This window comes from Pteropus alecto, unplaced genomic scaffold (genome assembly GCF_000325575.1).
Source record: "Pteropus alecto unplaced genomic scaffold, ASM32557v1 scaffold68, whole genome shotgun sequence".
Lineage (NCBI taxonomy): Eukaryota > Metazoa > Chordata > Mammalia > Chiroptera > Pteropodidae > Pteropus > Pteropus alecto.
This window is the reverse complement of record NW_006441386.1, coordinates 377,674-389,200: the sequence shown is the minus strand read 5'-3', so window position 1 is coordinate 389,200 and position 11,527 is coordinate 377,674. Positions and strand designations below refer to the sequence as shown.

The following is an 11,527-nucleotide window of genomic DNA, read 5'->3' as shown; positions in this document are numbered from 1 at the left end:
GGGGTATGGGGGCAGGGGCCCTCTGCGTTGGGCGTTGGGGCATGCAACTCAGCCTTGGTTTTGCAGCCTCCTTCAGCAAAAATCAACTGTTGTTCCTCTGCAGTCCCGCCCCGCTTCTGCGCTTTCTGCCCTGATGACTAGGCCCTCTGGTCAGCTGAGTACAAGCGCCAGCACTTCCAGGCAGGATGGTTCAGGAAAGTCGCTGCGCCTTTATCGCTCCCCCTCCTCCTACATGGAGCTCTGGTGGCTGGAGAGACAGTTTCTTTATTGCTCCTAGTCTACGGTCCGACACCCGGGGTCCTGACCTGTGGTAGCTCTTATGCACAGATCCCACGCTCAGATGTGCTGGTGTGCAGTTTGGGTGTTTTTAGTTGAGTTTTAGATGTTCAGCTTATTGTTGTTTCAAAGGGAGAGATCTAGGGATCTCTCACTCTGCCATGTTTCCGCCGAATCCCCCCAATGATTTTCTTAAAACATAAAATATCTCATAATTCTTTTTGAAACTCTGTCTTTCATAGCTTCTGCAGTACTATGGTCTCCCAGAGTTTCTTTCTGTGATGTTTCCTTTCCATTTTACTTCCCAGGATCCTGACTTGAAGGTGTCATTCCTACAGGCTCTATTCTCATCACGCTCTGCCTTCAGTTACCACCTCTACACTGGTGGTAACTAATAAATGCGTGTTTTTAACTCTGACCCCTCTTCTGAGGCATAAAGGCTTTCAAGGTTTCCCATTACTTAGAAGTTAAAATCCAAACACCTTAGCTTGACCCAAAGCCCCACTTGGTCTGAACTCGTGCACTGCCTGCAGCTGGACTGAGCCATTTGGCATCTTCCAGCTCATTATCCATCATTCTTTCTCCTTATCATGGCCCTGCTTTTCCTTGTGCTATCACTACTCTCTTTCCTTACCTCCATTTTCCTCCTTCCTACTCCCAGCAGATACCAAACTGATACCCTGCCCTTTGAGAACCCGCTCAGAGGGCTCCTTGCTTTTTAAGATTCAGCTCAAATGCCTGTGCCTCCTGGAAGCCCTGTGTCATAGACAAGATTAAACATTTTCTTTGTGTGCCCTTAGTATCTTATGTACATTTCTATTTTTAGCACTTGCCTTATTGATATTATCCGGCGAGAAACAGTTGCATATTGATTGAACATCAAATATATTTACAAGTTGTTACCATCACTAGACTGAGTTCCTAGAAACAGTTTGGGTCCTGCTCATCTTTGTTACCCAAGAGCCTGACATTTAGAAGGTGATTAATTTGTGTTAAAAAATGAATGAATCCATGAGTACATTCTTATGTGGGCTACACTAACTTTGATATAAATCAAAGTACTTTGGCATTATTAGGCAAAACTGGACCTTTTATGATTGTATTTTGTGTCTTTAAGTATGTTTATATATATATATATTTTTTTGTGGTAGGAGGAAAATTCTTCTAAGGATGGTCTCCCACTCAGAGCTGAGGAAACTTTTCTGTTCAGCTGATGCAGTATGCTTTGATGTTGATAGCACGGTCATCAGAGAAGAAGGAATTGATGAGCTGGCCAAAATCTGTGGAGTTGAGGATGCTGTGTCAGAAATGTAGGAACAGTATCTGTTTACTTTATGAAATGATATAGAATTGCAAAAGATAGTGACTTTTGGATTACATGCATGATCAGAGCCACAATTCTCTGATTTTAGTCCCTGGTTGTGAAACATGGGCACTAGGCTTTTTCTTTAATCACGTAGAGCTGAAATTGGCAGTGTACATTATCTAATCATCCATTTACACAAATATTTATGGCAAAAAAAAAAGCTGCTCTGACAAACAAATATGGATAAGACACTTTCTTAACTTGGTTAGCGGAATAGTGAATATCAGCAACCAAAGATGACCTGGGTGGGTTCTCCAAGCGTCCAGTGCTTTGTGTCATGGTTAAGAGTGTGGCCTTAGTGGTTTGCTGGAAAGGAAATTTTGGTTCAGAGTCTCTCAGTAGATGCCTGGATGAGAGCTCCTCCTACCCGCCTTCTTGGCAGTCACTAGGTGATGGGCCATTTTAGGTTCAGCTGCATTTGATAAAAGAAATGGCCCTAAAATATTAATGTGATTCTTAAGCAAACCTTCAATAGTTTGTTAGGCATCGCTTCCATACCATATTTTGTCACAGGAGCCTCTAGGCAGCACCTTCCTCATGGGTCGACATTGTGATGTACTGGGGAGGTTAGGCATGTAAACTTTGAGAACAGCTGACTTTGATGGCCTGATCGTTGGCTCACTGTTGGGTCTTTCTCCTAGGACACGGCGAGCCATGGGTGGGGCAGTGCCTTTCAAGGCTGCCCTCACAGAGCGCTTGGCTCTGATCCAGCCCTCCAGGGAACAGGTACAAAGGCTCATAGCAGAGCATCCCCCACACCTGACCCCTGGTATAAGGTAAGAGGAGCCTCAGTCTGGGTATATTGTCTTTCTATTAGTACCTGCATTTGGGGGCATATTCTCCTGAGAGTATCTCACCATTACTTTAAAGATCCCTTCTGTGTGGTTCTTTTGGCACTTATAAAAATTTTTGTCTGGCTAGTTAATCCTATCCCTTTCTGCCTACCTTCTTTTCCTAGGGAGAGCCTAAGCCTCCTCTTTATCTTGTGTTTCTAAGTCTAAGGGCGGAATAGAGTTGTGGAGTGGTCTCCTATAGCAGTCAAGCCCCACCCATTAATTTATAAGTGCATTTAGAAAAACATAGGTAAGACATTAATTCACCAGGCAATATACCTTGTCTGATGTACCTTGGGCAAATGCATTCAAGAGAAAAAATAGATTTATATTTTAGTTTCTTTTTCATGTTTCATGTTTTCCCTTTTGTATTAATCAGTGTTTGGTATTATATATACATATACATATATACATATTTTGTTTTGTTTTGCAGGGAGCTGGTAAGTCACCTACAAGAGCGAAATGTTCAGGTTTTCCTAATATCTGGTGGCTTTAGGAGCATTGTAGAGCATGTTGCTTCAAAGCTCAATATCCCATCAACCAATGTATTTGCCAATAGGCTGAAATTCTACTTCAATGGTAAGACTTTAATGATAACATTTTCTCTTTCTTCTCAGTTTTATTTTTCAATATTCTAGGTAATGTCTTTTGGAATGCAATTTAAGCAAGGAGACATCAGGATAAAATTTTGAGATAAAGGATTCTGTTGACTGATGTCTTTTGCTCCTTGGTATCCTGTACTCTGCAAAACAGACTTAGGTCATCATCTTTCCTAGCTTTAGTATCCATAAAATCTATCAGTATGTAACACTTAGTAAAATGTTAATTTCTATGTAAAATTCACATGATTATTTTGTTATGCATTATATTTCAATTTTATGAGAGCTCTCATATATTTGAACCTCCTTAAACTCAGGAAAGAGAGTTAATTTGTTAGCAAGTCATTGTACTGTAGTTGCCTTTGGAGATGCCTCCTGGCCCCTTTCAGGACCATCAGAGGGCCACAGCTGTAGTTTTCTATTATTTCAAGATGTCTCCAGTTACATCAAGGGGTGGCTGACATGCTTAAAACCAAATAATATTCAATATGTTAACAGAACACTTTTGAACAGTCTATAGATAGAGATCATTAAAAAAAGAAATAGAGTAATGATTGTGGTAATTACTGTAAGAATGGAAATAATCAACTATAAGTTGGAATCTCTTCCTAGATGAAATTATATATTAACTTATTTTAAATTTAATATATTACTATCTCATGGTGTTCTGCAACCTTAACAATGTTTGAGAATTACTACACTGGAAGCTTAGAAGATAAAACTATTTACCCCAAGGTGTTTATGACCTAAAGGAGTAACCTTGCATTTATAATTTAAAATCTTGTTTATTCTGAGGAATAGGTATCGAAGTCCAGGCTTTGTCGCTCTACTGAGGGCCATTTTTAGCTTTCTCAGTGACATTTAAGTGAGGATATCATCTATGTGCAAAGCTGACCTACCATTCTAATTCTGTGAATCTTTAATACTGTTTTAACTGCACTTTTAAGGTGAATATGCAGGTTTTGATGAGATGCAGCCAACAGCTGAATCTGGTGGGAAAGGAAAAGTTATTAAACTTTTAAAGGAAAAATTTCATTTTAAGAAAATACTCATGATCGGAGATGGAGCCACAGACATGGAAGCCTGTCCTCCTGCTGTATGTATTATGCATACTAATTTTTTTCCAGTTTACTTTTGTTTTAGATAGCTGATCTGGAATTCGATAAGATTTATGAGAGTTAAACAATCAAAAATCTAAATATCATTGTAAGATAAAAAACAATAAAAAAAAACAAATTCAGTCTCAATATGTAAATTGACTTTTGCAGACCTAAGGAACTGAGACTCGTGGAGGTTTGATAATGTGCCCATATTAAAGCATTTTATTCTTCTAAATTAATGTTGTTTTCTGAGACCAACAGGAAATAAATGCTGTATAGCAAATGTCCTAAATATCAAATGTGTTCATCTCACATAGGATTTTGCCTTTATCATTTCTTAAGAAAAACTGAATAAAAAATATAGTGGTGAACTTTTTTACTACCTAGCTTCCTGAGATCTAAAAAGAGTAATTACTTTTGTAAATGATTAATCAAACGTGGTTATAGAATCTTTTTGGATCCTTTTAACATTACTTGCATCAGTTGAAGATAACACCTTTTTAGGTAATTTATAACCAACATTGGGGCTGATTAAGTAATGAGCACCGGGCTAGTTTAATGAGGAGTACATAGACATGAAATGTAGAGTTCTTTCAGGGAGCTCTGACTCCCATTGTCGAGATGTGAAAAAATTATATAATTTACATTCCAAAATTATAAATAGTCTGACCGAACCAAGAGAAAGTGGCATGCATGCAGGTATGTAGTCCTTGGAAGGTGGTCAGAGGAATCTGACCTAAAGGAAGGTTAGCAGCTACCTCATGAAGGCCTGGCGGGGCTTAGGAGAAGAAATTTCCAGATGGAGGGGAAGTAGCAGAGCAGAGTGGGATGTATTAGGCATAGTCCTGGGCTGGTCAGTGGGCAAAAACCAACAGGAATGGGTGTAAGCAACCACTGAAGACCCCACACTTCACCTGACACTTTGGTGTTACTTTAGGTCATAGGAAGCCCTAGAAGGCTTCTGGAGAGAGAAGGAATGAGTCAGCTGTGTTAGGAGCTGAGTTGGTGCTGGCATGTAGAAAGGGCTGCCACAGAAGCAGGAAGCTCAGTTAGGAGACTAAATTTAACTAGAAGGTAAGAATCTAGGAATATTTTTCCCCCTTGTGTGGTATGAAAATTAAAATGAAGAGAAAGGACAAGTAAGAGAATTTTGTACTTTCAAATTAGTATATATCGTGTCTATATCCTGGCAGAAAAAGAGAAAACACCATTTTAAAAGACTTAGAAAAGGGCCTTCATCTGACCATGCTGGCATCCTGATCTCAGACTTTCAGCCTCTCAATCTGTGAGAAATAAATTTCTGTTGTTCATAGAAAAAAAAGATTATTGAGTGAAAGAAGATATCACTTAATAAAAATTAACAAAACAATGTAACTTTAAATAATTTTAATGATGAAAATTTGAGTGCCACCAACAGTTATTGGCGTCATCTCCTCCAGCCCAGGATACCACACCTCCCTGAGTGAGAGGTCCAAGTTCACCCAGAGCACCAGTAGGGAGATTCCTGCTTTGGTTCTGATTCCAGGCCCCAGTGGAGTTCCATGACACCACAGGCTTCTCTTTGATCTTCCCTCTTTCAAATTTCCTGGACTGCAGGTAATTGCTGCAAATTTAGGAACTCAGATATTTACCATCTGATGCGATTTTATCTTTGAGCAATTGCCTTGGTTTTAAGAGGGCTTCAATTCTTTTGAAGCCCGCAATGTCCAGGTGAATGGATCTGCAGCAGTGGTGCACTTACTCATTCGCAGGGTAGTAGGAGACTCATAGGGAGCCCTGGAGGCACTTTGGGTGAGGATGGGCTTACCTTTCTTTACATCAACAGTTTATTCTTCCAAACAATACTTACTGCCCTAGGCTGCTGCCGTATCATTTATTTCAAAAAACATTTCTCTCTCTTCCTTTTTTTTTTCCTTCTTAGGATGTTTTCATTGGATTTGGAGGAAATGTAATCAGGCAACAAGTAAAGGACAATGCAGAATGGTACATCACTGATTTTGTAGAGCTTTTAGGAGAACTGGAAGAATGATCGATTTTTATATAGTTCACAACTTTAGATTAATTTTTAAAAGTGATACAGTTTGATGCAGTTCGCTTACCATTGCCAATTACAACTTAATGGATACATTTGATACTGATTATCTGTACTTCTAAATAAACTACAGTTAGGCCTTCTAGAGGCCATTGCTTTTTCAAACTGCAGTTCCAGTATTATGACCATTAATTACCTGGAGAGTTTTATCATCTGTTCTTTATGTATTTTCCTAGCTTTATTTTATTTGAAGCTTTTTAAATGTGGATAGTAAATTAAACACCTTCTCTGTTGAAAATATGGATTAGGCAGCTTTAAGTGAATATTGCTTTTCCCTTTGGTATATAAATAAAAGTTTATCCTTGTATCAGAACAGATTTGTGGAATTTTCATTTCTGCCTATGATGTATTTCAGTAGCCAATATTTCAAGTACCTCATGTGTTTGAGTAGAAACAACCTCAAGGCAAAGACCCAAGGAACTATGAGGGGGTCCCTCTGAGCATGGGGCAGAGAGCTTGTCAGAATGTACCCGCCACTCAGCCCCACCCACTGCCACACTGAGTGAAGCTCTGGGCCAGAAGGATGGAAGTGCTTTTATTACCTCTTGGAATTTGTCATATAGGGAATTGTTACAAAGGCTTCTTAAAAAATAACAATGGAGTCTTAAACAAAAGTTTTGACCTTTAAAAATGCATATTTGATAACCACATGAAGTAAAAGAACTAAATCCAAGTTTTACTCATTCCAGATGAAGGTCAGCACTCACTTTCCCCTAAATGAATTAACTCATTTCCTGTTTAGAAAAAAGCACAGCTCGCTGCCAACATTAATTTAATTTTATACAAACACACTCTTTGAGGCTGTAGCAAATCTGACTCGTTTTCAATGTGAAAATAAAATATAAAAACTGTTCTTAGAGTTATTTCTAAACAGAACTTGTCTCTAATCTCAATGTAACAGAAATATATACATAAATAGGATTCATTAAATCAATCTTTGGCTAATGACTATTTGAGAACGATGTTAACATCACGCATTTGACATTTTCAATGATCGAGAATTACTATATTTTGTAAATGGAAATACCACTACTAAAAACAGAATGCTATAAATAGAATGATGTCATTTGTTTCTGAAAACTATCGATATACTAGAGCAATGTGAAAATAATCACTAAAGCGAAATATTTCATGGCAAGTTTTGGGGATAAGTTTAGGACTGTCATCCATGAGTCATCTCGGGGTAAATGCTGCGGCTGCAAGCTCAGCTGGCGAGGCTTTTCGGGACAAATAGGAATTGGGTTAAGAAATAACTCCGAATAGCATATATGACCTATTTCTTTCAGATGACTTGGAAAGACCTAGAAGCCAGGTTCATCTTTATTCTGAGCAGTGCTAAGAAAGGTAAATTTCAGAACATGCTTTAAAAGTATGAGATTATATACCCTCCCTCATGGGAAAATTGGGGAGGATAAAGACAGGTTTAGGAAGCAACAGTGGATACTGTTGGCTAACTAAGTAGAAAAGACTGGAAAAGTTTAATATGGGAAATTATTTGAAAAATTTGTAATTTAACCAAAGCAAATTTGGCCAAATAATCAGATAATTATTTAGCTAAAAAATCAGATGAATCAAATTTCCTTCGAAATCAGGCAAGACCTGAAATAAGTTTGGCAACATTTAAATGAGATCACAAACAATGAGGCAATTGTTTCACAATTGTGAATGCTTACTGGCAGCTCTCCTAGAAGCTGTTTTGCGGCATTTGTACTTTCAGCAGTGCAGTGCTCTGGGCAGGACCAAGCATGCCAGGTCTGTGATGAGCTCTGCAAACTGCCTCAGCCTTTGCCACCACCCAAGGTGCATAAGCTGGAGCAAGACTTCCACAGGTGGGCAGAGGACAAAAGCTGTGGCCCTGTCATAGCCTAACATCCACAGTGCAATGGCCTGAACAAGAGATGCACTGTCTTTGGCTCAAAGAGTCTGATCTGCTGAGAAATCTTGATACCCACATAAAACCTTTTATACCAATTACACAACCACTCTGGTCCATAGGCTCCCTAGTCCCCAGCAAGCTACATAAAAGAAGCATTCACAATCCCTTCTTTGTTGTTTTGAAGGGGTGAGTTTGAAATGATGCAATGACTGCGCTCACTCCTTTCATACTTTTCTAATTCTGGACTCATTGGAAACAGAATGGCTCTCCCAAGAGTTATGTATGTGGTTACAAACGGATGGGATATAGAAAGTGGTGGCTTCCTATCCTTGTGACACAATTTTTCATGCCGATTATGAACACTGCTTATGTAAACAAAACAAGCTATGAATGGGAGTCAAAGTTAAGAATTGAAATTCATCATGGTATTAAGATGAAACAGAAATCCCTTAGAACTTTTTATATGCTTAAGCAACATAACAACAACAAGAAAAGACAACCCAATGGGCTTCATTCTCTATCTCACCCCCTCTCCTCTAGTTTGATGCTATAATGATTCTTCTATCTCTTCTACTGGAGATAAGAATTTCTCCATGACACCTAGAGAGGCCCACTTGGCTGCCACTCAAAAGGGTAGGGGGCAGAATTCCAGACCTGGGGCAGGAGTGTAGCAAGATTCAAGTGGTAAGCTTCAGTAAGTGATGGCACAAACATTATGATTTTGCCTCTATGACCCTCAGAATCTTTATCATCGGTTAAGAAAACTTGAGGAATGAACTGATCACAAAGTCACACTGCTTATTTTCACATTTTCCAAGGTATTTTCATGTGTTTCCTCATGTGATTCTTACAGCCCTGAGGTCAGCAGTATAGATATCGCTGTCCTTTTTATAATAGATGGGAAACAAGTTCACAAAAGTTAATCACCGCTAGGGGGTCCCATTCAGAGCTGGAGCCCAGGCCAATGATTTCCCCAGCATTCTTTTGATATAGGACAGGGTGAATTTCCCCCAACTGGGCCTGAACCGATGTTAGCTAGTCAGATATGAACAACAGGGGAACAAAGGAATGGAGGGCCAGCCTAGAGACTTCCTAAAGAACACCCTACTTACTGGTAGTTAAAGAATCCTTCTTGCATTTACAGAGACAGAACAGGAGGGTCATAATCTGTAGCTGGTTAAATCTGGCCACAGACACACGTGCAGAAGGTACTACCCTAACCTGCCCACAACCTCAGCCTCATTATACTATCATTATAATACCACGCTTATACCCGAAAGTTCATGAATCTAACTAAAACAGACTGAATTCTAGGTAAGAACATGTGCACTATGCAAAAAGTTACGTAGCAGCCAAGTGTCAGTTGAAGTGACCTCATGTGCCAATCACCTAGGAACGACTTTGTAACCACTCATCACAGCCCCAACATAATACAGACTTTTCCACTTCTGCACGATTACAGCTCTCTTTGCTGAAAACCCGCTCCTCCCTTGGAGCAAGTTTGTCTTATCTTTTCACCTACCAAATTCCACAAGGCTGCAGCCTTCCTTAGCGTGGGGGAAGAACCAAGGAAAAATGCTAATTGCATTTCTGTGTTGTTACCCATCCCCAAGCTGCTGGAGCAACACTGGAATTCAAATCACCCCCAAATGGTAACATTGAAAGAAAGGGTTCTTTGAGCACAGAAAGAATCTAAACACATGCCAAAGTTCGAGTCAAAAGGGAAGTTTATTAGAGAAGGAGTAATGCTATATAGACAGAGCATGTTCTCAGAGTTAGAGAGTGAGAGAGCCTGAAAGAGACTCAGAGGGACAGACAAAAGGACAGAGACAGTGAGAAGGACAAAGTAAAGACACTGAAGGGACTGATAAAAAGGCACTGAGAGGGACCCCAAGTGTACAGGGAATTCAGTTTATATATCATTCTTAGTTTCTGTGAATTATAGTTTAAAGACTTTGTTTACTCATTTTCCTTTGATGGCTTGGACATACTGTGAGAAAGGAGAAGCGTATGTAGTGAGAAAAGGTAAGAATGTGTAGTGTGAAAGGCCTGCAGGCAATTCCCAGCCTTTAATCCATAGGTTCCCCATGGTTGTACCATAGGGAATGAATGATTTTATTTTGTGTAGGACACCACTTAAAGATCTTTTTTCTGTTTTCCCTTCACAGTGTGGTAAATGCTTTGTTAGTAATTCCAGCAGAAATCTTCCTTTGTTTTGTTTTATAGGTTTCTTCATGGTCTGGCTATAGGGTTAATCAACATGTTGCAATCTCTGAATGTAGCTTGGTTTAACATTTTAGTTTTGATGCCTCCTCCCTACATTACTCTATCTGCATTAATAGCCAGGAGAATCCACCTATTATTAATACTGTGATCATAAGTGTTAATATGTATATTAATACAGTAAATGAAACCCTACTCCCTAGGATATAATGCCAATTTTGCAAAAAATTCAAGAGTTTTATTTTTTTAAATCATTTATTTATTTATTTAGAATTTTTATTTTTCAATTAGGGTTGACATTTAATATTATTTTATATTAATTTCAGGTATACAGCATAATGCTTAGACATTTATATAATATATGAAGTGATCCTCCCAATTGGTCTAGTAGCCACCTGGCGCTATACATTGTTATTACAATATTATTGACTATATCCCCAATGCTATACTCCACATCCCCATGACCATTTTGTAACTACCAATTTGTACTTCTTAATCCCTTCTTAATCCCAGCCACCATACCCCCTCCCATTTGGCAATCACCAGTTTGTTCTCTGTATCTATGAATTTGTTTCTGTTTTGTTGGTTAATTTTGTTCTTTAGTTTTCACATATAAGTGAGAGCATATGGTATTTGTCTTTCTCTATCTATCTGACTTAACTTAATATCCATTAGGTCGATCGATGTTGTTGCAAATGGTAAGACTTCAATTTTTTTTTTTATAGCTGAGTAATATTCCATTGTACGTATGTACCACAACTTCTTTAACCAGTCATCTATTGATGGGCATTTAGACTGTTTCTGTATCTTGGCTATTGTAAATAGTGCTGCAGTGAACGTAGGGGTGCATATACCTTTTCAAATGAGTGTTTTTGTTTGTTTGTTTGTTTTATTTTTTAAGATAATTACCAAGAAGTGGAATTGCTGGGTCATAAGGTAGTTCTATTTTTAATTTTTTGAGGACCTCCATACTGTTTTCCATAGAGGCCGTACCAATTTGCCATGCCACCAAATGTGCACAAGGGTTCACTTTTCTCCATGTCCTTGCCAACACTTGTTTTTTGATTTATTGATGATAGCCATTCTGACAGGCATGAGGTGATATCTCATGATGGTTTTAATTTGCATTTCTCTGATTAGTGATATTGAGCATCTTTTCCTC

The 11,527-nt window shown here is 38.8% G+C and overlaps 1 protein-coding gene across 1 annotated transcript in view; it reads left to right on the top strand.

Annotated features, from left to right (window-relative positions):
- PSPH (phosphoserine phosphatase) overlaps positions 1 to 6,579 on the top strand; it is a 60,803-nt gene extending 54,224 nt beyond the window's left edge. The window contains exons 2-6 of the mRNA XM_006918503.3: positions 1,428 to 1,586; positions 2,284 to 2,418; positions 2,909 to 3,054; positions 4,022 to 4,170; positions 6,096 to 6,579. Of these exons, the coding sequence (XP_006918565.1) occupies positions 1,447 to 1,586; positions 2,284 to 2,418; positions 2,909 to 3,054; positions 4,022 to 4,170; positions 6,096 to 6,203 (678 nt within the window). The 5' untranslated portion in view covers positions 1,428 to 1,446 and the 3' untranslated portion in view covers positions 6,204 to 6,579. The remainder of the gene's footprint in view (positions 1 to 1,427; positions 1,587 to 2,283; positions 2,419 to 2,908; positions 3,055 to 4,021; positions 4,171 to 6,095) is intronic.
- Positions 6,580 to 11,527: the final 4,948 nt, after the last annotated feature.